At 53.4% G+C, this 27,261-nt stretch overlaps 1 protein-coding gene across 5 annotated transcripts in view; it reads right to left on the reverse strand.

The window, feature by feature from the left end:
- KCNN3 (potassium calcium-activated channel subfamily N member 3) overlaps nucleotides 1-27,261 on the reverse strand; it is a 142,663-nt gene that overhangs the window by 19,697 nt on the left and 95,705 nt on the right. For all 5 annotated transcript variants that reach the window (XM_036015779.1, XM_036015778.1, XM_028503247.2 and 2 more), the window contains one exon: nucleotides 6,918-7,059. In XM_036015779.1, the coding sequence (XP_035871672.1) occupies nucleotides 6,918-7,059 (142 nt within the window). The remainder of the gene's footprint in view (nucleotides 1-6,917; nucleotides 7,060-27,261) is intronic.

A 27,261-nucleotide genomic window follows, 5' to 3' on the forward strand; every position in this document is an offset into this window, starting at 1 on the left:
CTCTCTGGCTGGCCAAAGCCACAAAACCTGTCCGGGCCCCGATTCCTGTACCCGGGGAGGGGTCTGCAATGCTCTTGGCCTAGCGGCGGAGCTGACTTCTGGGAGGCTGAGTCTTCACAGGACTTGCCAGTTCCTAATAGAGCTGGACACTGAACGTGGCTGAAGCTTTGGGGAATTTACAACAACAAACAATCATCTGGTCACCTGCCAGGCTGTGCGGGGATTACAGAGGGGCTGGCGCACACTCAGGCCCACTCTCCTACGGGTACCTCTCACCCCTGCTGCCAGCTCCAGACTGGGGGGCCCAGGAGGAAAGAAGGCCACACGTACACTGGAGTATCGGCCAGAACACCTGCTGGTGGGGAAGAGTTTTCCTGAAAATAATCTAATAAAGAAGCAACACATTCTCCCCCAGATCGCTTGCCAGGGGAACGAACACTGGTGGCAGGAGTCTGTTTGCTGGACTCTGTTCGCTGCTCAGCTGAGCCTCTCTACCTGGAGATCTGGCTGTGACTCAGCACAGGAAGTGATCCTGCCTTGCTTCACCGGGAGGCTCATGAATTCACCGGCATGCAGAGATTTTACAGATGGCAACAATCTTGCCTCAAACAGGGACTCTAAGAGAACCCGCAGGGGGCCTCGGTATTTTCCAGAGCAGCGTTCCTATTCTGCTGGGGTAGGTCCATTCCAGGGGGGCACGGGGGAGGCGGGCGGTAAAAGAAGCAGGGTTCCCCAGGGCTCTCTCTCTCTGAATCCTCTGGGCACATGCTTCGCCGTGTGGGAATGAGCAGCAAAGGAAAAGTGGCTCATTCCAACACTCTCCCGACGGATTTTCAAGTCCCCTCCACTGTGCTTCTTCACTGGCCTGCGAGCACTGGGGAGTGAGAGAACCACTCCTCCCCTGCTTCTTCCGTCTCAGCAGAAGCCAGACCCGCCCTTGCCGGGTTCTTGGAAGAGAGCACACTCTCCTCGGGGCCATCACCCTCTTCTGCCCCCGCGGCCTGGACCATCCTGACCCGCCACTCAAGGAAAGAGGCGATAAGATCAGCAGCGTCAACAGTCATCCTGAGCTGCCACAGCAATTAGAGTGGCTGCAGAGCCTCACGCAGCAGTTGAGGTTCCAGGACCAAAGGACTCAACCAGTAACAGCTTGGCCCATCGGGTCTAAAAGCGTGTGTTAGGGGTGGTAAAGAACGGTCTCAAAGGTACGCCGCCTACACCAAGTGGGCAGATCAGTGCCCTCCTACCTCCTCCATAGTCTCTCTTTCCTTCTCCCCAGGCTGGCAAAGGCTAGTCCGTGTACGGTTTAGCATGGCTGAAGTTGGCTTTCACAAGGGTTCTCATTCAAATAATCTCATGTTTCTTGGTACACTTGGTCATTTGGTCAGCTGCCGATGGGCCACCCATTTCTAGCCCAACAAAATGGAAGGAACTTAGTCTCTGTGCATCTCCCTTTCCCGACCTCATTTTCCTTTCTTGTTCAGGGATGGCTGCATTTTCTCGCCGTCTGTGACTTGCAGGAGACGCAGTGCCCAGTTTTCAAAAGGTAAGTATGGGAGGCCGGGCAGCCTGGTCTGTAGCTGTAATCAATTTAGCCAGGCCTCCAACGGCAAAAAATAACTTAAAAGAAGCTGTCCTAGAGGGCAGATGTGTGCTCAATTCTGCTCAGCCAGACCAAGTATAACCACTCTCCTTTGAATGGCATTCCAAAGGTGCTTTGGGCCGAAAGCCCAAGAAGAGGGATATATCACAGCGGTGAAAACGGAACGTCAGTGGAGAGGGTTCTCCTCAGGCTCCATGTTCGCCCACCTCCAGGGGTCCAGGCAGAACCCCACTTATATCACCCCGGAAAGCTGGGGGCATAACCAGCCTGAAGAGGGAGCCGCCCTGCTCACCATACACGCCACTCAGGGAATTTCATCAAAACAGTCTCTCATCCACCTTCCCAAATGTCCAGAGTCAGGAAGAGTGCTCCGTGGCCTCCCCACAGCTCACAGCACAGCAACTTGAATGCAGGAGGCTTCTGATCAGAAGCTAGAGTGTTTTAACCAAGGAGCCATCTATCTTCTACGATCAAGACAAGTGTCTGCATGGGGGCAGCGGGGTGGACTAGATGACCTTTCCCAGTTCCTTTCTACTCAAACACAGCAAGACTCTCTGGAGGATGCTGGGCTCTTAATCCCTAATTCTAACTTGAATAGAAACCAATGGATACTCCCACCTTTACTTTTCTTTTAGAAAATCCATCATATGGATGTAGTTAGGGAAGTTGCCAATAAGTAAGCCTAACTCCATCATTTCCATTAAGAAGTGACCTTACAAAGATGGGAGTCTGATCTCGCAACCTTCAGAAAGTGGTGGGCAGGGTGCTGAAATCCAGACTGTGGTCCTCTCCAGGGTGTGTGTGTGTGTGTGTGTGAGAGGGAGACAGAGAGAGAGAGAGAGAGAGAGAGAGAGGGAAAGGAGAGGGGAGGGGAGGGGAAGGGAAGGGAAGGGAAAGGATGAAGGGAAGAGAGAGAGGACACAGAGAGGGAGCTGGAGTGGAGACCGAGACAGGGAATGCTGTGCTCCATCCTCAACAGCATGGAACAGAACAGGGAAAGAGGAAGAGAAGAAGCCGAGGCCTAAGAAAAAAAGATGGGTCAATGGGATTGAGAGAGGAATGCAGGAAGAACAAGGAGCCCAAGTCAAAAAGTTAACAGTCAACTTTCGCTCTTGAGAGGAAATGAAGGCAGTGTTACAGGATCCCTCACCCTCCCGTTGTGTTCACCTCTAAGTGATGTGATGATCACCTGTGTTCCTTTCGGGATCATGAGCCTTCTACTTTACCATTTACAGTCTGGTGTTCCCAGGGTGGCAGCCTGGGAAAACCTGTGGGATGTGGCAGAGATGCAGGCTGGTTTTTTTGTTTGTTTGTTTGTTTTTTAAAAGATTTTATTTACTTATTTTTAGAGAGGGAAGGGAGGGAGAGAGAGAGAGAGAGAGAAACATCAATGTGTGGTTGCTGGGGGTTATGGCCTGCAACCCAGGCATGTACCCTGGCTGGGAATCGAACCTGGGACACTTTGGTTCCCAGCCCACGCTCAATCCACTGAGCTACGCCAGCCAGGGCAAGCAGGCTGGTTTTAAGAGACAAATTGCTGAGGACTTGGCGGATTTTGGGGTGTGAGAGTGCACGCTGTCCTGGCGTGGGATCTGAGAAGTGGCTGGTGGGCAGAGAGGGCATGTGAGGAGAGGAGGGGTGGGGCATACCAGGGTCAGCAGCTGCTGGCACGGCTTCCCTGGGTCCGACTCTGGAAATAATCCGTGACTCAGACTTTTGCCTTCAGATGCACCAAGCCCTGAATCCCAGCTGACACCACCTGGGTTCCCTGGACCTTCTCCGCTCAACCCCCATTTCCACAGGAGGGTGGCAGGAGGAGGCAGGGTCCACCTCTCATGAGCTCCTACCATCCAAGGTGCATGGTGAGCAGGAGCAGCAGTGAGCAGCAGGAGAGTGGCTGCCATGGGGCGGCGGGGAGTGGACACACGCCTAACTCCTCTGAGGATTCAGACCCAAACCAGACACCCAGGCTCCTCCACACTGCTCCTTCCTCTTCTTATTTCTGAAACACATTTCCAGCTGGAAAACCTTAGACTCTGGAAAAACAAGTATCCCAAGGGGAAAAGTATGAGGTGTTCTTAACCAAAGGAGCACAAAATAAAATAAAACATAAATGAAAGTGACAAATGGAGGAGAAAAGCCTGGAGGATTTACAGTTGGATTCTGTTTCTGCAACAGATTCCATGTAACAACTAAAATAACATCAATTGGTTTGAAACCAAGGTGTTCTAGGGAGAGGCTCATCCTCCAAAACTGACAGTAGGCAGACCTCTTGCTGAGACTTCCCTTCCCTCCTCCCGAAATGACTCAGTCTGTGCTGCCTTCCACTTCATCATCACTTTCCTTTTGCAGTTCAAAGAAGCATCGCTCATGGAGCCTTGGGGAAAAGCTCAGTGTCCCCAGCAGACAACCTGGAAGCTTTTGTCTATTTGTCTGTAATTTGTCCACAAGTGAGTCTGGTTTAGAAAATGGCTCTTTTGAAAAGGGTTGTCACGGGGGTCCCAAAGGCCCCCCGTGTGCCTGCAGAACCAAAAAAGCTCCGAAGGCATCTCTGTAGGCTTCGCTGTCATTTCCAATTCTGGACTAAGTATCGAGAGCTTTCTCTCTGCATTGTACTTGTTATCATAAAATTCTTTGTGGAGATACGCCGGACTTTGATATACCAGCTTTTGCAGGTGAAATCTCACACACGCCAGGTCTGCGCCAACAATGTCAAGTTGTTCAGGCAATTATATACCCTGTTTAATGGTTGGTAATTACACCGTTACTGCGATTGCCAAGAGAAAACAATGATTAAGACTATTTACAGCCCGCACATACAAATCTTTCCTTTCCCTCCCCAGCAGGCCTTGTCTTGGCCTGCATGGTGTCCATGGTAACCAAAGAGGAAGCTGTACCTTTAGTTCAGGCACTTGCAGTAATATTCAAGAGATGAATGCAGTGCCGGAAAGCTGGGGGAGGGGACCAGAGGATTTTCAGCAACCCAAAACCCTGGAAAGGAGTGACTCAGCTACAAAAGTCACACTTGTTAGAGAAATGCCACTGGTATTCCTCACTGTGGCTGACCCGGGAGGGAGGCAACCGACTTTAATTTGCATAAAAACACTGAGATGAATGGAGGAAACCTCCCTCTCCTGTGTTGGGGGGGGGGGGGGGGCGTGCAGGTTTGTGCAACAGGGTTCATGCAAAAGGAGAAGACGGAAGTTGTGTTTTCACTGTGGGAGGTGCCTCGGCTCCTCCTCATCCACTTGTTCTTCCCCCTTTGACCACAACTCTCTCTTCAAGGAACGAACACTCCCTTCCAAGAAGCTGCTACAGAACAGGGGCAAAAAGGGTGCTGAGGACCACACTCCAAGAAGGCCAAGAGGCCAGGGGCCCTGCCTGCCCCACTCACTTCCTCCGAGAAGCCAGGAGGTGCTCGCCAGGGAGAAGGCATCAGGGAAATCGTGGCCAGGAGGCTGCTCCCTGGTTGGGGCACAGCTCCTTACTGAGAGGGTGAACGGCTGATACTTAAAAATAACAGGCTCCCAGCGGGCTCCTCCACCTAGTGCCCCCCCAACCCTGCCACTGCCTGCCCACGGGCTCTGTGGCACGAAGCCCACCACCCAGGAGCTGCTCTAAGACAGGAAAGCGCTGGCCTTCAGGCGGGTGGCATTTCGTTCCTTTCTGGAAGGAAGACTCATCCCCTGGTTTCCTGGTGACAGCTGGAGCTGTGCCAGACGGACTCCTACTAACCAACGGGAGATGTTTGTTCTGAGGCCTTACACTCACCCAATATTTATCCCAACCCCGGGCGCTAAACCTTTTGTCACTAACTGCTGTGCGGGAGGACCTGCCTGCTAGTGTGCCCCTGCCTGGACTTCAGTGGAGAAGGACAGAGGACTGTGCTCCATGGTGCAATGACAGTGCTGGCCCCTCCTGTGGGCAGGGCCCCTGGCCCCAGGCCCCTGTTCTGAGCCCCGAGGCCTGGTCACCGAGACCAGTCCTCGTAGGCCACCCAGGAGGCCACCAGGCTGTGGTAGGATGGGAGTGGGCAGCAGCCCCCATCCCTGGTGAGGAGTTAATCCCCTTTCTGCTGCAGAAAGAAATCCCTCTCGTTTCTAAAGGCAGCCTTTCTTCCTCCCGGGAGAATGAGTGAAAGCCGAGGGGCCCTTGAGAGGAAGGGTCTCCATGGGTTGAGTGCGATGAGGGTGTAGAGAAGCCCCCTGGGGAGGCCTGGGACAAGCTGCAGACACCCTGTGCACCCTCACACCCCGCCGTGACCGCAGTGGTGCCCGGGCTGCGATGGGGCTTTCCTCTCCGCAGCCTGTGTTCCAGGATTCTAGGAAGGAGGGCAGAGAGCAGTGGCCGCCTGTCCTGGACCTAAAGCTCAAGAGGCCAAGGCACCTCATCACCTGGCCAGGGAAGGAGGGGCGGAGGTCGGGGACGCTGAGGACTGCCCCAACCCTGATGGCGTGTGCAGTTCCTGCTGCTGGAGAAGCACGTGAACACCAAGTGTCGCCATGCATCCCCCTCACCGGCCAGTGGGTGCCCTGCCCAGCGTCCACAGGGCGGCCGGCAGTGGGAATTCCAACTCTAGTTCTGAGCCCCCACCCAGGCCCCTCCCATACACAGTGCGGTGACAGCCAGGGGACGGGCAGCAGTGTGTGTCAGCTCAAGTGGCAGGACAACGGGCAGGAAAGACACGCCTGGAGAGGACGCAGCCCGGCTGGGGAAGGAGGGGCGGGAGTCACAGCCTAGCCGACGCCAGAGCTGGGCAGGGCCTGGTGCTTGGAGCCCAGCACCCCAACACGCAGATGTGAATGCCAAAGTCTAGGGGGCTTAAGGGCTGGTGCAGAGCCAAGGAACCAAACCAGGGGCCCGCCCAGTGCGGGACACAGCTTGGGGCTGCTGCCCCAGTCCCTGCCTCCGTGAGCTCACAGGTGTGGTGCCGAGGTCCGTGCGGCCCAGGGGCAGGAAGGGTGGCAAGCCCAGATGCTCGCTGGGGGCGAGCACACTGGGCAGTGGGGAGGTGTGGGCGGGGGGAGGGTCGGACCCACAACCGGCTTTGCCCAGCCCGTTTCTGGCAGGGCTGTGAAGAGACCATTCACTGTCAGGAACCAGGGCCTATTCCTATCTTGGAAAAAGAAATGAAAAAGTAAGAAACCATTGCAGATTTCACATCTGCCTTTCTGTGTACAGAGACATGCATGCTGGCCTGCAAACTGACTACTGGCCCCGGCCCCTGACCAGGAAGGCCCCCTGAGCTCACTCCACAAGAAAGAGCTCTCATTCGGAGGGCGGTGAGGAGTCGTGCGCAGCGGCAGGTACTCACCATGATGCCGGTGAGAAGACAGACACCTTTCCCACAGTACGTGTGGGGCACCATGTCCCCGTAACCAATGGAAAGGAATGTGATGGAGATGAGCCACATGGCACCCAGAAAGTTACTGGTTACGTCCTGCTGGTCGTGGTACCTGCCAAGGGGAGGACAGGAGTTAGTCCGCGGAACTGCCGTCCCGAGAGCAAGGCCGGGGCAAATCTGGGCGGGGAAGGACATGAGACCGTTTGCTGGGGCGCAGAGACCTCTCTGGGAGACAGGAGGCGCCACGGCTCTGCCCCCGCGGCTCCCGCCCGCAGCCTCCCCGGCCCCGCGTGCTTGGTCCCAGAGGTCAAATGCTGTGTCATTTGCACCATGTGGTAGATGTCTCTCTGGGGCTGGTAAAATAGCTTTGGATGAAATCATGCGGTAATAAAATTTAGATCTTCCTTTCAAGCTGACAGTCTAAATGTATGTAGATGTGATTAATCTGAAATCACAAGCTCCCGAACAGGGAAAATGTCAAAAAAAAAGAAATCACCGAATGCGTTTAGCAATTTCCTCAAGGTTGATGGATCCCCAAGACTGGCACCTCCCAGCGTCTGGAGCGGGGCCAGGCAGGTTCTCGTGGAGCTGTTTCCAGGGGCGGTTCCAGGCTCTCCACAGAGGGGCCGTCTACACCTCTGAGGCCTTGTGGCTGCCACGCCCCGGGAGGAGCCCAGTGAAAACGTACCACCACCGTTCTCTCTGCCGATGCCCATTCCACCCCATCCTTTCCCCGCCCCCCTCCATCCCCGAACACCAAGGCCCTCCAGGTGCTGTGTGCCGGGCTCCGTGCTGGTACTGAGAGACGCCCTGCTTCAGGGTGCTCAGCCCAGGTGCCCATGGAGGCCCAGGCCCATGGAGGAGGCAGACATTTGCAGAAAGGCCAGTTAATGAATTGATGAGGCACCTTGGGAACAGTAAGAAAAGGACAGTGACCTTTGTCCCAAACATAGGAGGGTCAGCCAGAGGGGGCTGTTGTGCAGGCAGGCCCAGGAAGGGTGCTCCGGGCCGAGGCAACGCCCGATGAAAGCCCGGACCCTGCCTGAGCGCAGCAGCGGCTGCTGGCTGCAGGGGGCGGCAGGGCAGAGGGCATTTCCTGGAATGTTCTCTAACCGGATCAGCCTGGATGACGTGAAAGGGACTTGGCGTTTTATCCTGCATTAACATCACCCCTTGATAAAGTCTCCCCGTCAGCCTCTGGGAATCATGGGTGGGAAAGTCACCGGGGGTCTGGGAGACCAAACCACCCTGGCTGGACAGAGCAGAAAGCCCCTGGGGAACCCTCACCTGCAGACCCAGTCACTAAGAAGCTTCCACGACTCAGTGCGGGTGAAGTGCCGGGGGTGGGGTGGGCCCCCAGAGAGTGTTGGCTACTATCATCAGTGCTCTCCCCGCCCCCACAGGGTCTGGGGCCCAGTGGGCAGCTGACAGATGTTGCTTTTCCTCCCCTCTCCCCTAGTCAGGTGCGTGGGGACAGCTGCAGGTACGGGGGCCTCTGCAGATGGGCCCGGAGGCGACAGAAGCTCTCCTGCTCGGGAAGAAGACGGCGGGCACAAGGGCGCAGAGTGACGGACACCCTTTATCGATTCCCACTGTCCTAGTGGGGGTCACACGGCACAGCTCGCCGTGAGGCTGGCACGCTGTACACAGAAATTCTAATTCCCCCAGCGTTCTGTGAAGTGTTTCCACGGGCAGCTGGAGGCACAGGGACACCTGCCCAAGAGCACACAGGAAGTGCTCCACTCAACATCAGAGAGGCGGACGCCACTGCTGTGTGCCTTGGGGAATGATGAGCAAGTATAGCAAGAGGAGGGCACCTGGGCTCCAGTATCAGGTAATGAAGTGGCTTCGGAGACCGGGGGCCGAATTTGGAAGGCCTGGAATTCCAGGATGAGAGGTTTGGATTTGGTCTTAGAGCTTTGGTCCTGAGCAGGTGAATGACAAAATGACATGGCCTGCTGGAAGCCTGGTCTGCAGCTGGTGAGCAGGATGTTTAAAAATGTGGAACACACAGGTGGGGCAGCCAGATGGAAAGCAGGTGTGCAACACCAGGAGGGAGGTGCAGGTGCAGCCTTCATTGCCCTCGTGAGCCCGGCCCGGAGGATGCCAGTGAGCATGTCTTCGGCGGGCTGTCCAGCCCCAACCTGAGTCCACTACCAGCAACCAGAGGGGGTGGCATTAGCCTTACCATAGGACTCGCATGCCAGGGCTCGCTGGCTAGACACCTTACCTGCCCTCTCCTACCTGCTGCTCTCACTCCCCATCCGTGCTCTACTGCTGCCCTGCGGGCACCCCGGCTGGCTGCTCTTGCCTGTTGCCTCACTTCCCTGGGGCCAGGGCTGGGCCCATGTCTCCTCGTGCAGTCGCATTGGAGCAATGTAGACAGGTGGTGCCCAACTTTGACTCGCAAGATAAAGTGCACCCTTCCCCTGACCCAGTGCGCCAGCCCCACCCCAGCTTTGGCATAGTTTTGGAGGGGCAGCTGCCATTCCCCACGGCCCAGGACTCTGCCAGGTCCTCTGGCCACCTTACCTCCCCCTATTCCCGGCATGCTCTTGGCTGGGAGGGAGGGCAGCTGACGCTGGCTCCCAAGGCCGGTGCTGAGGGGGTGATAGAGAATCCTTCCCCAGGGGGATGGACTTTGGAGCCTGTGAAACAACAAGACTCAGTACAGCTGAGTGTGTGGGCCCCGAAGGGGGAGATTTAAAGAAAGCTCCATGCTACAAGTCAGCACCATGGAAACACACGTTATAGAGTCAGGGTCAGACATGGGTCCATCGGAACGCATTTCTTGGAGGACATCTTAGTAGAGGGTGGTGAGGTTGGGGCAGCGGGCAGGGAACAAGTGAGCCGGTGGTCTAGGGCTTGGCTCGCCTGGCTTCAAGCCCGGCTCCACCTTAAGGCTGTGGGCATGGGACTTAACCTCTCTGTGACCCACTTTCCTTATCTGCTGATGCGAGATAAAGAAAAATAATGCACAGTGCTCGGCCCAGAGTAGATGCACCAAATGTCAGCAGTGCCGTGTTGAGAGGGGCAGGCGCTCTCGGCCTGAGAAATAGTCTACAGAAAAACACAGGGTGGGGATTTACAGTGCAGTGGGGAGGGGGTCCCCACAGGAGGTGATGAAGGTGTCTCGAAGTTCAGGCTGGAGAACTACTCTATATAGGGGTGAGAGGAACCTATTCTAAGTTGGTGGACAAAGAAGGGACACAAGACACTTGGTATCTGAGATGATTCTTCCAGCAGGCGCATGCAAGACTGAATAGAGAGAGCATGCCCCAGAGGGTGAGAACTGCTAGAGAGCTTGCAGGTGCCCAAGGAGAAGCAATGGCGAGCCTTGAATGCCGAACCGTGGGGTTTGGATATAGTTTGCAGCCTCTCTTCCGTGGACCTCATTGACTGTGCCCTGCCCATGTGTTCCACAGTCCTCCCCTTGCAAACCCCGAGGCTTAAGCGATTGTTTCCTGGCTGCTTGGCTGCCTGCAGGACTGTGGGCCACTCTATTCATACATGGAGGTTAGAGCTCAAAGCGGAACTAAGCATGCAGCCGCAAGTAATCGGTCTCCTTTTAAAGTTGATGTTTAACTTACTGCTGTATTTTTCTCTAAATTCCCTTCATGTTCTTTTGGGTTTCTTTTTTCATATAAAATCCTGAACTGGTGCTAACTCTGCGTGCCGAGGAGAGGACAAGCAGATCTTCAGGATGTCACTCATTCATCATTTGTCAAACTCCAACAATCTGTCCTCTGGCAGGGGCTCTAGAAGATGCCAGGATGAATCGGACAGACGCCCTACACTCCTGTGGCTCGGGGCATCGTCATAGAGATGAGACACGCATGCAGCTCCCCACGCAGGAAGTGATGAGCGCGAGAGCGGGCCTGGTGACTCACACTGGGAGTGGGGGGAGGTGGAAATTACATCCAAACCTATTCACAATTTTTTTAGAGTGGTTTATACTTGTCACAAACTCACATATGAATTGCATGCTATTTTTTACAATTGAGAATTTTGGAAAAGAAATAGTTCCCTCCTTTTCTTTAAGGGCTAAGAAGAAAAAGATGTAGTTTTGGGATTGGTTATTAAACTTATTCATTTTTCATTAGGGTGTGGATTTATACCATAGTGCTTTTTTAATTTTTTAATATTATGAAATAAATGCATAGCTGGGTGAAGGTGGCGGGTTAAACACACGCGGGGCTTTTGCTCCCTTCTCAAATCCCTCTACAACTAAGAGTTTTAGTCGCCTGCTTTTAAAAATAAGCAGGCAGCCAGAAGTCCCCAGATAGCTGAGGAACGTCTCTAGCATTCAAGACACCGACCAAATCAGTCAATCAACAAAGAAACAGAACTCTGGATCAAATACAGACCATTTGTAGAGAAAAACTCTTGAAAAAACATCCTATAATTAACACCATAAGAGAGATAAAACAAGATATTGGACCCACGAGACAGGAATGGCGTGCTGCACCAAAAACGTCTCCCTGCAGGGCTGGGAGGCAAACTGAGGAAGGTTCCCAACAGGCAGGAAAAGGCAGAGAGAGAAACAGAAATAGGAGAGAAAGTAGAAAATCAGTCTACCAATTCAAATAATAATCGTTTCAGAAAGAGAGAACTAAAGAAAAAAGAAGGAGGAGGAAAGGGAGACAGAAAGTGAAGGAAAAGAAGTTATCATTAAGAAATCAGTTAAAAAATTCCCCACAACTGACGGACACAAGTTTCTAGATCATGGGCCCACTGTCCCTAGCGAAGTGGCTGAAAACAGACTTGCGGCCAGGCGCGTTACGGTGAAATTTCAGAACACCCCGGGCAGGAGGTGATTCTGTGGAGCTTCCAGAGAGTGAGAAAGAGGTCAAATACAAAACAATCAGAAATCTGAGTGACTTTGGACTTTTTCACAGAAACATTGGAAGCTAGAGGGCCATGGAATAGACTTCAAAATTCTAAAGAAAAATGATCTCCGGATGAGAATTCTAAAGCAGAGAGACCAGAATCCCACACCAGACAGAGTATCAGTTAAGTCTGAGAATGAAACGAAGACATTTTTGGTTATGCAAGGCTCTCGGAAACGTGCCCCCTCTGTGCCCCTTCTCAGGAAGCCACTGGAAGGTGTGCGGCACCAAAACACAGGAGTCAACCGAACAGAAGGAACCCCGGGGTGGATGGCAGCAGAGACAGGCGGAGGAGAGAGGCCCAGGGTGGAGGCCATGCACTAGGCCCAGAGGGCCGCCAGTCCAGACTGGAGCAGGTCAGAGGCTCAGGGAGACATTTCTCCGAGAAGATAAAATTGATAGAAAACCGGATGGGCCTGAACATCTAGAGAAGAGACTTACACAACCGCCAGAATCTGGAGTTGCATTAGTGGTAAATACATACAAAACTAAGCAAATGAACAAGCATGATAATTAACCAGAAAAAAAAACAAACAAAACTTCTGCAGGAAAGAAGTTATTGTCCTTTACTACAAAGACAAAACTATGATTAGAGTCAAATCAGTGATGAGTGAGTAATGCAAACACTGATTCCTTATCTAACCAAAATTATAATACAATTACAATAAAAGGAGGATGAGGGACAGGAAGAGCTCAAGGGGTGGAAAGGGAGCTAACTGCCCATCTTCCGGGAAGGGAGGGAATAGATAATGGTGAAGCCCTCACATCAAGGAGTAGCAACGCAAGCCTGTTGTTTACAGACTTGGAGGTAAACACTAAAATCAATGAGCAAAAGGAGGTCAAAGTATCAGTTCCCTGTTGCTGCATAACCAGCTGCCCCATGACTCGGCAGCTTAGAACAACACTAGCTGTCTCACCAACGCTGTGGGACAGGGAGTCGGGCAGCTTCCCTGGGCGCCTCCGGCTCAGGGTCTCTCATGAGATGGCGGTCCCTGCCATACAGAATGTACGTGGAAGTGATGCTATTTCTGGGTCCTCTGTTCTGCTCCACTGGCCCATTTGTCTAATGCTAGAGTTACATTACAGTCCCAAGTACCATCTCAGAGCCTAACGCATAAAAGTTGCTCAGTAAACTGTGCAGTGAGTGCAGCTCGCTCATCGCTTTTCCTACTGTCCTGTGAAAGTAACTCAGTGGAGCACATTAGGTGACTGCAGCTGTTCTCTCTGGCAGATAAACTTTGGTCAAAGCAGCCGCCAAACAGCTTGGACTTGGAGTCAGTTCGCACTATTAATAAGAACTCAGCTTCTTGACAGTAGCCGTGACCTAACTCTTTTCACATGAATCTTAGTGATTTGATGTCTCCAGCTGTTTGTTCTGGGTCTGGTTTGTTTGTTGGAAACTTGCAGGAATCAAGCCAGGACCCTTCTCTTTTGCAGAACTCCAGCCAAGTGGATTGCTTGTCTTCACCATCCAGCCATTCCCCAGCTTCACACGGTCAAACCCTGGCCCTCAAAGAGCTGTGGGCCCTGTGCTTGCCATGTTCTCCAGGGAAACACCCGACAACACACACTTGACCTGGCCCGCGGTGGCCTCGGTGGCCTCTGACTGTGTTGGTGCCTCCCTCCTCAGAACACCGCCGTCCTTCGGCATCTTCAGTCGCTTGCTGGTCTCCTGGTTCCTTCCTGCTCTCAGTGGCCTTGGCTTCTTCCTCCGGCCTCCTCTTCAGTGTGGCTGTGCTCCAAGCTTCCCTTGCACATACATCTTTCTTGCTCCTGTCATGCCGGCCATTGTCCTTGCGGATCCCTTCTAACCGGTCCCTTCAAGACCCAGCTCAACTCCGACCCTGACCTGCCCGGCCAAAGTGAGCTCTTCGCAGGTCTCAACTCCCGCAGGTCTCAGCCTCCACTGTCTTGGGTGGAGGCCGCCAGGCTGTTTGGCGTCACAGGTGAACGCACACAGGCTCTAGGGCCAGGCTACCGATGTTCGAGTCCAGGTTCTGCCCCTTAGTATCTACATGACTTTGTTACAGTTTTCCCACCTGTAACAGGGGGTAAGACTTGTACCAGCTCACATGGAGTCGAGGGTTAAATAAGCGGATGTTTCTAAAACAGAACAGTGCCTAACACATTAGTCACACTAAAAAATGTTGGCTATCGTGTTGTGTGTGTGTGTGTGTGTGTGTGGCCTTGGCATAGCAGAAAGACTGGCTTTCATGCCCATAATGGCTTTGTGACCTTGAACAAATTCACTGTCAGGGTCTGTTTTCTCTTCAGGGAGTCATGGTGTAATAACATCCCCTCCCTATCTCAGGAGGCTTTGGCAGGGGTGAATGTGGAAAGGCTCAGTCAACCTTGAACTTGCAACACAGAGAGAGGCTTGTGACTGTCTCTCCGAGAGCCTCCCACCTGGGCCGCCTCCCATCTGAGACTCCCTCCTAGTGACAGAGCCACCACACGGGACACGGAGGAGGAGCAGACAGCAGACATCGCCATGCAAGGAAATGGTGATTTGTGCCAGGCTCTCCTTCTGCTGGTCCTTGTCCCACGTTCTGGGTTGGCCACAGCCCCTCTCCTGTGCAGGATTTGTGGTGTGAACCTCTTCTATCAAATCCCGTCTGTTTCACCTTCAGAGTCTGTCCAGAGTCTGGCCGCTCCCCGCACCTTGGCTGCTACCACCTGGGCCACTGCTTCCGCTTGTACAGCCCCATCTACTGCCCACTAACAGCTGCCAAGTGGTCCTGTCAAAAAGTCAGACAGACGACATCACCTCTCTGCTCAAAACTTCCTGTATCCCTGAGAACAAAAGCCAAAGTCCTCACGGGGGCATACAAGGGCCTAAAGAATGCCCCCCAACCCCAGTGGCTTCTCTGGCCCCATCTTCCCAGAGCTGCCTGCTCACCAGCTGCAGTCCTGCCACCCAGGGTCTGCACAGCTCCCTCCACAGCCAGCCGGACCCGGTGGAGTGTGGGCACGTACTACTCCTTCTCCCGGAAGGCCCTCAGCCCTGTGATTTCCGGCCTTTGCTCAAACGCCAGCTCCCCAGGAAGACACTCCAAGACCACCCTGCTGGCCACTGCCCCGGGCCCCACCCCACTGGGCCCCCTCTGCCCCTGGGTCGCTCTCCTCCATGAGCACGTCACTGCCGGACATAATACACGTGTGGCTGCTTTTTGCGTTATTGACTGTCCACTCCCATTAGAATATAAACTTCATGAAGAAAGGACTTTTCTTCCTTGTTTACTGCTGTATCTCTAGTGATCAATAAACATTTGTCAAATGAATGGATGATTCCGCTTGTCTTTATCACAAGCTAGCAGGACCAGGTCAGCAGATAAGGGCTGTTACTGTGAAGCAATGAGAAGCTCAAGAGAGTTATTAACGAACTTCTCACAGCAAGTAAATGAAAAAGCTGGGACCGCATCCCCTGATTTTGCATATTCTTGGTGCCGTAGCAGCAGCGCACAGGGTGTGGGGTGGGGGTTGGGGGCAGTACCTGCGTGCTGGGCGGGGGCCAGCCCGGCCCAGCTCAGCAGAGCTCCTGCTCAGGCCTAGCCGGAAGGACGATGGCCAGGAGTGCGGCTGGCCAGTGCTGGCCTGTGCAGGCAGCCCGAGACGCCCTCAGCAAAGCGGGACATTGCCAGGGAGCCCTGGGTTTGACTCCCGCTCCTACCTCTGCCTTCGCACCTTTAATACGATCAGCTCCTAGTTATCAGGTGCCCTCAGCATGCTAGCTGGGGTGTGTGAGTCCAGCTCGGGGAGGAAATGGCCTTTTCGGAAGGGTTATGAACCTCAGTTTAGGAGGATTTCAGCAACACACGAGGTCTGTGAAAGAACCACCGGAATGCAAAGTTGGCTGAGGAATAACTGACCTGTGGTGACTTCGGAGCCACTGCTGCTCATTCCAGCGACAGCAAGACAAACAAAAAGTACTTTTTTCCCTTAAAGGCAGTTTTCTTTATAGACATTTTAAAATGTGAAATAATCGACTTTGAAGACTCAGGGCTGACTGCAAGCCTGCTGGCCCCCAGGCCGGCGCTGACACATGCATCCAGAAAGTCGCTCCTTGTCACTTCATCCCCACGGCTAGCGTCCTATTTTTTGAGATGGCTTTGTTCGAATTTAGAAAATAAGGACATTTCCCTCCCCAGGTAATTCAAGGCAACAGCCCTGGATCTTTCCAACGCAAATCTAAATCTAGTCTTTTATTTCTAGCCCAAGAGCTAACAGCACAGGTACAAGGCCTCCGCCAGTTTCAAATGCCGAGAAAACCTCCACCACCAAAACACGCGAGTTCCGACGAACAGGCTGCCACGCGCCAGGGACAGACACAGCCGCTGCTCGCGGTGTGAGCGCGGACGCCGCGGCTCTTCCTCACCGAGGCGGTGGCGTGTGTGCGTCGTCCCGCGGGGAAGAGCCAGGGCGTCTGCCTGGTGTCACGCATCCGGATGCAGTGTCTCTCCAGTCCTTGGTGGCGAGTCTACACCAGGGCACCAGCCTGGCTTTCCTTCGCATGTGCTTCTCTTCTCTGATTCAGCCAAGATGTTTCCTTCGAAGTCTCCGCCCCACCAATGGACACGCCCTTGGAGGGAAGCCAGCTGCCATTCCCGCCACAGTCCATTCTTCATAAAGGGGGCGCTGTCGACCTCTTCGAGTGGTGGTGAAGCCAGAGACCAGATGGCTCACCTGGCAAATCCTTCCGAGTCAGTTTCTCTATTTGCAATATTTCTTTTTCCTTATTAAAAATATCTCCATGTTTCCGGATTTGGGAGCAATTAATATAAATGCATGGAAATGGAGAAAAACAGTATGTTTGGAAGAAACACTGCTCCCAGGGGAGGCGAGACTTCCACGGTGCTGGAGGAGGTGCGGTGGCAGCGCGGTGGGCGCTCGGGTGGGCGTGGCTTCAGTCAGGACTTACCTCTCCACAGCCGCGGGCTTTCCTCCTGTAAAACGAAGCTGGAGAAACCTGCCTCATGATATCCTGTTGACGGTTCACTGAGATGACAAACAGAAGACCAGGCATGGCACCAGGCACGGATTTGGGGCTTAACACATGAGTCCCTACTATGCGCCAGACTTCACAGACCTCACGGGGCCATGAAGAGGGTCAGCACTGAGCATCACAGAAGCGAAACCAAAAAAAGGCCAAGTTACAGTTGAGGTGAGTGCCTGGGGGCCTTCTCTGAGGGTGCGACATTCACATGACCCAGGACAAATGGGGGGGTTGGGGTTGGGGGCGCTCCAGCTGGAGCACTAGCTCTGACCACGGAGGGGAAGGAACCACCAAGGGAAAGGGGTGTCCTCAAAGTCCCCGGCGCTGGGCTTCGATGATTGGGGCTGCCCGAACACACTGGCACCCCCAGGCCCTCCCTCCCCTCCTTTCCTCCGCTACTGTCCCGTCTGCAGCCTCTCTGTTCTTCTCTGCCATCCTTCTCTCTGTCTTTCCCTCCCTCAGAGCCCTGCCCTCGCCTCTCCTGACCTCTCTCTCTCCTCGTTTCCCTTTCTCTGGCTCAGCGCCTTTCTCATTTCCTCCTGCGAGGACCCACACTGGGAGCCCACCGGAAGGGGGTTGGCAGTCTCTGCGGAGACTCGGCCTTTGCTGCTGGTTGGCTCTGCGAATGCGAGAAGCCTGCACGCCGCACCCGCCGGGGTCAGGCATCAACGGCAAGGACAGGGCCCGGGTGGAGGCAGATCCTCGGCGTGAAGCTGGAGGGCGGCGTGGAGAAGGAACACGAGTCCCTGTCTTCCCAGGGCCACACGGCGCCCTGTGCTCCTGGTGACCACGGGTGCCTCGTGGATTCATGTCCCGCCCAGACCTGCCCTCTGAGCCTCAGAGCCAGGAGTCCGTCTGCCCACGGGGAGCACCCCTGGGGGAGAGCAGGTCGGTTGGGCTCAGCTTATCCTGAACTCTGCTCATTACCTGCCCCTGCCCCAACGTTCAGGTCCCCTCCACACCCACCCCTCTTCCTCCTGCATCTCTGTTCTGGGGACAATACCACCACCTAGCCATGCCAGGACGCTGGGCATTGTTCTCGAACTTCCTCCACCTCCACCCCCCACCCAGTGAGGCAGTCCCGAGAGTCTGGCCTCTACTAGTTCTTTCAAACCTGCCCCTGGCTCTCCGTCCCAGCTGCCTCCTCCCCGGGGGAAATGGCATCCTGTACCATGTATATCGCTACAGCAGTGTCCCCAGCTGGCCTCCTTGTCTTGTGGTCATCCTAGTGTCCCCCTCAAACCTCTCTTCTCACTGCAGCCGGGGAAATCTTTCCCCCAAAAAGACCCTCCCCTGGTCGAAACTGGCCAATGGCTCCCACTGGCCTAGGGTAGGGGTGGGGACAGGGGCGCTCTCAGCTTCAGTGTGGAGACACAGTGAGGCTCACAAGCCCCCCATCTAGGACAAACAGTAGTGGGAAAATTGATGATGGTGACCAATCTGCTATTTCGTGTCACGGTGGCTCAAGGCTGCCCTGGGATAGCATCACCCTGCTCTCTCGTATTCGGATTTGCTTTCCCCAGTGGCAAGGAAGGGGTGGCAATCCAGCTACCCTGGTGGAACTGACTCATAACTGGGGCAAACCCACAGCACACGGCAGGTGTCTGAGTATCATCTCTCCTGCATCACTGCATTAAAAGAAACAAGTAAATAAATAAGGTTAGGGACCATTGGCTTGATAGAGGATTACGCTACAACTCTTTAAACTGGTAAAGGAGGCCTGGCGGCTGCCTGCCTCTCTCACGCTGACTGCAGCTGACCCCGTGGCCAATACCTGCTGATTCTCTCTCCCACCCCATTCTTCCCCCGCCTCTGAGCTCCGCTCCTGCTGGTCCCTCTGCCTGGAGTCCCCTCGGGCCCTCAAAATCACCTCTTCCAGAAAGCCTTCCCAGATCAGGTGTCCTCTGCAGAGCTCTGTTAGCCCCCTTCCCCCCGCGACCCCCTCTGTCCCCTCCCACCGCAGGACCTACAGGGGCTTCTTCCTGGGGCTCTCACTCCTCCTGCACGGCGGGGCAGCCCAGGCGGCCAGGCACTCAGAGGAAGCTCCGCAGATGTGCTGAAGGAGACAGTGAGTGAGGGACGGCTCCGAGGGGGAGACATTTAAGCCTGGTCTCATCTCAGGCCCCTCTGTGGGCCTCGCTCTCATGGCTGCTGTCTTCGGTTTGCCTCCAGCCCCACCTGACAGGGGCCCGAGTCTGCCGCCCGTGAGCTTTTCTCTCCTGGTTGAGCTTTCTCCATCATCTGTTGTCAGTCACAGAGCGTGACTCAGAAGCACAGGGGCATCACAGTTCTTAGTTTTTCATATACAGGGAGAAGGATGGCAGTGGTTGGAGCTCTTGCAAACTATTTCCTCAGAGACCTTAGAGAGATCTCTTTCTCATCTCATTTTATTTCGGGGCCCATCTCTGTGCGGTGGCTGGGACTAGGCGTTCAGCCCTCTTGTAGGAGAGAATAATCATTGTCATTTGTCAAGCATCAGCCACACGCCACATGGGCCATGTTCTTGAGCTGAAAACTCAGGCTCAGCCAGACTAGGGAGCTTGCACGGAATAAAACATCCACCGAGTGTGAGAGCCTGCGTGTGAGCTTGGGCTTGGCTGACGGCACGGCCCCGTCTTTGATCATCTTGTGCCACTGAGGGAGTGGAGGCCCACGCAGGCTGAGTGCAGAGGTTACTGGGGCTTCTCCCTTTCTCAGGCATCTGGTCTGGGGCCCTGGGTCTGTATGCAGTGAGCCGGCCTCACAGGGGCCTTAGCCAGAGCCAGGGATGCCCCGCTCAGCAGCTCAGCAGCTCAGCAGCTCAGCAGCGTAGGTTGTGCGCTGGGCAGCCCCAGGAGTGCCATTCACTGAGACTTCAATGTGAATGGCACTCCCTGGAGGTCAGTGCTGCGGAGGCAGTGGTCCTGGTGGAGCCTCAAAGGAAAGGAGGGTGTTGTCCTCCTCTCAGTGGTGCCTTCCCAGGAGAATTAAAGGCAGGCAGTCCCCGGGTGAGCAAATGTTACGGAGGGCATGGAACCGCAGTCTCACCTGGGTAGTGTTAGCGTGGGAGAGGGGGCGGTGGGGACCGTCCTGTGACCAGGAACAAAGAGAAACTGGTTGGGAGAAACTCCCTGGGAAGGAGTTTTCTTGTTACTGCTTCGAAGAGCAGCAGGGCCTCCAGGGTGGGACATGGGAGCCCTGGTTGGATGGCTTCCCCTGCCGCCGAGAAGAGGGGTTGCTGGAGAGGGGTCCAGCCCGACACAGGGTGGGTGGGCAGGATTCGGAATGGGCGGAGGCCACCCCCCGATCTGGGGACATGGCTGCAGGGCTCTGGGGGGAGCCGCAGGATGCTCCTAGTCACACGCAGCCTGCACGTGGAGTGTGCTTGCCTCTAACTTCTAGCCTCTCTCCACAGGCTGAGCATCCAGGCAGCACATGACCTTGGCTCTGTGGGGTGGGCCTTGGCCATGTGAAGGGTGACAAAGTCTGAGGTGGGCAGGGTCTCAGGGGCTGGTCCAGGCTCGCCAGCCACACAGCCAAGCCACCCAGACCTTGGTTTATGTGATTAACCGGAAAGTGTCGTACACATCAGAAATAATGCAATTTCTAAAGCTAAGTACTAGAAGGAGACAAGAATGGAGACAGCCAGCACACATCCAGCTGTCCTCCCAGGGGGCTTTTCGCCAAAGGAACTTCTAAACCTCCGGAGCTGGCATGCCCCAAGATCTCTGAGAGCGGCAGCTGGGAGGAAAGGCTCATGTACGGGGGTTCAGGCCAGGAGCCCCCGCACCCCTCCTGCTCACCTCCACAGCCCCGGAGCAGAAGGAAGGGATACAGCTGCAGCCAGACTGCCTCCAGCATCTGCATTGCTTTTTTTCTGCCTCTTGAAATGAGAGAGTCTTGCTGGGGGAGAAGAAGGAGCAAGACAAAGAGATGACCCATCTGGAGATTCCTCCTCCTGCTCGCCTGAGAAATGAGGAGACCTGGGCCACGGAACTTCCGGGCCCTCTAGCTCTGAGCAGCTGGAAGTCTCCGAGCACTTTTTCTCACCCATTGTCCACACAGGGCGGAGACTGGTGAGGTCGGGGGCAGGAGGCTGCAGGTCCCATCTTGAGGCTTTGAAGGGCCATGTTTGGAAAGACACATATATCCAAAAGGCTTGCCCCATGCTGAGAGTCTCTTCCTGCACAATGGGGTTCTTCTAGGGAACATCAGCCCAGAGACCCAGGAGCCGCCCCCTCCCCCCTGCAACTTCTGGGACTTTCTGGGGGAGGAAGAGAACAGCATGCACATGTGGTCAAAGACCCGGGCAGGAGGTGCGTTGCCTGTTGGGTCAGCTTGGTCTCTGGGAGTTGCTGAGTCTTGGGCCACCCCTACACTGACAAACCTTATTCTTTCAGGTAAGGAAATGGAAACCAGAGCAGAACTTGGCTGGGCCCAGGTTCACTGTGCTTCTCACTTCTGTGTATCTCTTTACACCCCAGGAGGCACCAGCCATGCCAGTCCGGGATGCTCGGCCCCAGGAGAAAGACCCTCGACTAGGGGCTCAGACTCTCTCCAACTTGCTGTGTGACCCCAGACAAGTTGCTTCCCTTCTCTGGGCCTCAGTTTCCTTATCCGTAAAATGTGAGGATTTGGTTAAATAAGCTCTACAGCCCCTTCCAGTTCTCAGGGCAGCGTTTCTTTGCTCGCGCTCTCCCACCTGCCGCCACTGCTGCCCCTGCACCCGGCCTCTGGGGAGCCTGCGGCCAGGCTGACTGCCAGGCAGGCGTCTCAGGCTGCAGGCCTCCGGCACCCCAGGGGAAGAAGATAAAGGGGAGTTCAGCTTAGCAGCTGTCACCCAAGGCCAGCCACGCCTTGGGGAGCCACTGCAGGTGACCACCAAGTTACACTGAACCTCGGATGGACCCTAACCAAGACTTCTGACCCAGAACCCCTGTGATCCCTGAATCAGGACAGGAAAGGGTGAGCCGGTGCCTCGGCCACGGTGAAACGACCAACACAGCTACTCTCAGAGTCACCGTACCAGCCAATCTGTCTGCCGGTCCGCCTCTCTCCTCCCTTCTTCCTGCCACGGCCCCAGAGAAGCCCCTGGAGGCTTCTCCATCCCCGCGTCCCCAGCCCTGGCTCTGTTTTACAGGAAGCAGCCATCACAGAAGACACTTGTTATATGTTGCCAGGCAACAAAATGCTGCCTGAAAACTGCAACCCACCTCTGACACTTCATAGGCCTGGAACCCGCAGATGAGAGGAGGCTGCCAGAACAAAGGAGAAGCATCGGGGTGCTGGGGGGGAGACGTCGGAAAGCAGAATGAAAGAGCCCAGACAGTTGCATTGAGTGCCAAAAAGCAAACAGATGGGAGAAAAACTGACTCACTGAAATGAGGGAGACAGGGAAGGAGACATGGAGGAAAGTCTTAGGGTGTCAAGTCCTCAAAAGGCCTTGTTGTTTTTTTGGTTTTTTTGGTCAAACCTGTCATGATTAGAGTGGAGTTGTTGATAAGATGATGGTCAGGAGAATGATGATGATAGTTCCTTAGCTAAACACTTGTCTGTGGGCTTCTGCTTCTATCCAATGAGTGATTTTATTGTAAACATCCTCAAGCAATGGCACAATTCTCCACAGACTTTCCAGGAAACACAATTATTCTCAAAACAAAGATCGCCACTGCCATCGTCATCATTCATTCAGCCAAGCACAGGGTCATTCATTCTCGTGTTAGCTCAAGTGACCTCGGGCTCTGGAATTTGCAAGCACTGAGCGGATCAGAGGGAGCCAGAGCCAGTCCCCAGGGAAGCTCAGGCTAGCCGACACCCCAGCTGCCAAGGGGACCTCGGCAGGAGGTTTGGGGACAGCAGGGGAGTGCCGCCAGTGGAGGACTCTCCCTCTCCGGGCGGGAGCCCTGGGTCAGCAGTGAGGTTCTGCCTCACTTACCTCTCAAAGCCTCCATTCCCTGATTTCTAAAACGGGAAAATTACTCCTGCCCTGTCTGCTTCAGAGTGCTGGGCCACGGACGAGAAGCTGCTGCACAGATCGTCAAGCTGTGGACTACAAGGTAGCGCTCCTCACTTATTAAAAAATCATCACGAACCCCCTGCAGGTGCTAGGCACGCCAGAAGACATTCCCTTACAGACCCACCCCCTGCAGGGGCACAGGCCAGTAAACAGCAACCTCGCACAACGGCGGGCGCACCACCCCACTGTCCTCGGCCTCAGCTCTTCCACCAGTGAATGGAGATGGTGCTGCCAAAGCTTCTTGCAAGGGTTCACTGGGACAAGGTGTGCAAGGAGCACTGAAATGCACTCATTAAATGATGGCTCTCGTTCCTCTGGCTTGAGGTCATCGTCACCAGGCTCCCGAGCCCAGGCTCGGTCTCCCCAGCGCTCAGGCTTTGCCAGATGTGGCCGCAGTGACAGCCTGGCAACCCTCAGGAGAGCACAGTCTAATTTCTAAATTAATGAAAAGCCTCAAGACACATTTATTCCCTAACTAAAATGCACAGTTTAAATGATACATAAGAACAAAACAAATTAAGAATGCTGGTAACTAAGTGGGAGCAATTTCATGTGTTAAACTTGACAAAATAATTATAAAGCTATTGCCCAGTTAACTACATTCACATTTACTTAACTCTGAAAGATGGAAAATATAGCTGATTACTTTATTAATTTTGACATATACTTTCTCAGAACACGTCCAGCCAGTCTCCAACCCCGTCTACCCCCCAAAAACCGATATGGCGTTCAAGGACACTGGGCTGCTGCTACCTGGACCCACTACAGGAAGTGGCCCCCCATTACAAGTTACTGGCTTTCTACACCGCCGATCACGGTTTCTGTCTAGGTACCAGGCAGCATGCCCTCAAACAACTTATAAAATGGCATCTGCCCTGGCTGGTGTGGCTCTGGGGATTGAGCGCTCGCCTGGAAACCAAAGGGTTCAACCCCCAATCAGGGCACGTGCCTGGGTCTCAGGTCAGGTCCCCAGTAGGGGGTGTGTGAGAGACAACCACACACTGATGTTTTTCTCCGTCTCTTTCTCCCTCCCTTCCCCTCTAAAAATAAATAAAATCTTTTAAAAAAATGACATCATAGCCCAAAACTAAAGAAAAACTTATTTTACTTTGTACATTATGCTTTCTCCTTTGACCCCTACACAAGTCAAATAAGACAGCCCCCTGGTTTAACAAACGCCCCAAGGACCTGGTGGCAGGTTTGGGTTCCCGGGGGGCCCAGGCCTCCACCGCCTGTGAGGCAGGGGCAGAGCAGCTCACCGAGCCTCTTGCTGACTCCGGACTCCATCCTGCCTGCTCGCTGCCAGAGGAGCATGGTCTTGTATTTTATGGCTTCCCTGCCTTTCCTTTCTTTCTTTTAAATTATATCTTATTGATTATGCTATTACAGTTGTCCCATTTTTTCTCCTCTTTATCCCCCTCCACTCTGCACCTCCCCACTGACAAGCATTCCCACGCCCCCCCCCCCCCCCCCGCCCAGTCCCTGTCCATGGGTTGTACATATAAGGTATTTGGCTTCTACATTTCCTATACTATTCTTACCTCCCCCCCCCATCTATTTTGTACCTACCATTTATGCTTCTTATTCTCTGTACCTTTTCCCCCATTCTCCCCCCTCCCACTCCCTGCCCCTCCATGTGATCTCCATTTCTGTGATTCTGTTCCTGTTCTGGTTGTTTGCTTAATTTGTTTTTGTTTTTTTTTTAGGTTGATAGTTGTGAATCTGTTGTCATTTCACTGTCCATAGTTTTGATCTTCTTTTTCTAACTCCCTTTAACATTTCATATAATAAGGGCTTGGTAATGATGAACTCCTTTAACTTGACTGTATCTGGGAAGCACTTTATCTGCCCTTCCATTCTAAATTATAGCTTTGCAGAATAGAGTAATCTTGGATGTAGGTCCTTGCCTTTCATGACTTTGAATACTTCTTTCCAGCCTCTTCTTGCCTGCAAGGTTTCTTATGAGAAATCAGCTTATAGTCTTATGGGAACTCCTTTGTAGGTGACTGTCTCCTTTTCTCTTGCTGCTTTTAAGATTCTCTCCTTATCTTTAATCTTGGGTGATGTAGTTATGATATATCTTGGTGTGTTTCTCCTTGGGTCCAATTTCTTTGGGACTCTGAGCTTCCTGGACTTCCTGGAAGTCTATCTCCTTTGCCAGATTGGGGAAGTTTTTCAAATGTTTTCAATTTCTTACTCTTCTTATTCTCCCCCTGGTACCCCTATGATTCCGATGCTGGAATGTTTAAAGTTGTCTCAGAAGTCCCTCAGCCTCTCCTAATTTTTTTGAATTCTTGTTTCTTCACTCTGTTCTAGTCGAATGTTTATCTCTTCCTTCTGTTCCAAATAGTTGATTTGAGTCCGGGTTTCCTTCCCTTCACTGTTGGTTCTCTGTATATTTTTCTTTACTTCACTTTTCATGGCCTTCACTTCCTCCTGTATTTTGCAACCATACTCAGCCATTTCCATGAGCATCCCGACTACCAGTGTTTTGAACTCTGCATCTCATAGGTTGGCAACTTCTTCATCCTCCTTAGTTCTTTTTCTGGAGTTTTGATCTGTTCTTTCACTTGGGCCATACTTCTTTGTCTCAGCACACCTGTTACATTGTAAGGTATGGGCCTTATGTATTCACCAGGGCAGGGCAACCAACTTTACTGCTAGTGGTGCTGTATGTGGGGGAGGGGTCAGGGAGGGAACAATTCCACTTGCTCAGCTTTTGCCCTGCTTTCGCTCACTTTCCCCGCTACCCACAAGTGAATTGGGCCCTTCTGGACGGATTCCCAGGTGGGGGGGGGGGGCAGGTTGTGTAGGTTCTAGGACCCTGTGGGTCTCTCCAATGGACTCTCCTGTGAGGTTGGAAGTTTCTCCCATTGTCACAACCCCCACAGGTTTTTATAGCCAGAGGTTTTGAGGCTTTAGTTTCTGCACTGAAACCCTGGGTTGTACGGTGTGTCTCGCTCCCCAGTTGTTCCTCCCAGCTTATCAGCATGAGAATGTGGGACCCACCAACCTGGTCCTCCATCCACTGCCTTGCTACGTATCCTCTCCACCCTGGCTGCTTGTCTCTGTCCCTCCTACCAATCTGGATGAACACTTCTTCTTTAACTCCCTGGTTGCTGGACTTCCATACAGTCTGATTTTCTGGCAATTCTGATTGTTTTTGTTTCTAAATTTGTTGTCCTTTTGGTTGTGAGAGGAAGCAAAACGTATTTACCTATGTCTCCATGTTGGCCAGAAGTCAAGTTTTCCCTGGGTTTTCAGCCTTCTCTTGTCTGAACTTTATACCCACCTAGGAAGCATGTAAGACAGGCTTTACTGCCAACCTACAGACCAAAAGAATGAGGCCCAGGGAAGGAAAAGATCCAGTGTTCATCAAGAACTAGCTATAGTTACATAGCCTAACCACATAAGGCAGCTGTCTTATCTAACACAGGGTAAGTGACTTGCCAAGGTCATGTGGCTAGTCCACTAAGCTAGACAGTTAGCGTGGGCTTTCTGACTTCAGGTTCCACTGCTTTCAATTTTGTAGGCAATAAAATCTTACGTTTATAAATTTGAAGTGTTATTATTACTGTGGGGGGTTCAGAACAGGCCTCCCCAAGAACTACCACTTGGGCATGTGAATTATTTTGAGCTGAAGGCAATCGAGACCCTGTGGGCTCATGAGAAAATTTTACGTCTCCCTTAAAGGATTTAAATGAATAAGTTATCACCAGAAATAACTTTTTGACCTACCTGTATAGCAGTGAAAACATGTAATTACCGAACATCTGCTCTTCTCACTGGCCAGTGACGGGCCCGCCTCCCCACTGAAGCCCCAGGCTCCCGACCGCAGCCTTAGCCCAGAAAGTCACGTAGCTCATTCTAACTTTCTGACTCTGAACGGTTCATGCATGTGTGGTTCGCATATGTACATATGTAATTAAACTTGGCCATTTTATCTTGTTCATTTTTTTCATATATATCTAATTACTAGACCTTAGGCCACAGAACTTGGAAGTGTAGAGGACAGTGTCTTCCTCCCCCACGTTACCATCACTGCCGAAGTTACTGAAACCGAACCGACAGGGTTTATCGTGGGCTGGCTGGGGTCGGACTGCAGAGCAGCTCGGACACGAAAGCAAGGAACGTGGACCTCATCTTCCGAAGGAGGATACCGAAGGTGTCTAGGGGTGATGGCGTGTGTGCCGTGGGAGTGTAATTTGAAGCCAGAGAGTGACTTCTGCAGTAAGACGACAGGACTCTGTACCTTGTGAAGGGAGCAGGAAGGGATGACTCTGACAGACTTTACAGGATAAGAATCGCAGGGCTTGCTGCCTGAGTGGAAGGCTGAATGGAGCTGGGTGAGGGTACAGGAAGGTGAATGGTTTTGAGCCTAAGAGATATCTGTGGCCCTATGGCCCTCCGCCCTTTCTTCGCTGGTAAAAGAACCCA

The sequence above is a fragment of the Phyllostomus discolor genome, chromosome 14, assembly GCF_004126475.2.
Source record: "Phyllostomus discolor isolate MPI-MPIP mPhyDis1 chromosome 14, mPhyDis1.pri.v3, whole genome shotgun sequence".
Taxonomy (NCBI): domain Eukaryota; kingdom Metazoa; phylum Chordata; class Mammalia; order Chiroptera; family Phyllostomidae; genus Phyllostomus; species Phyllostomus discolor.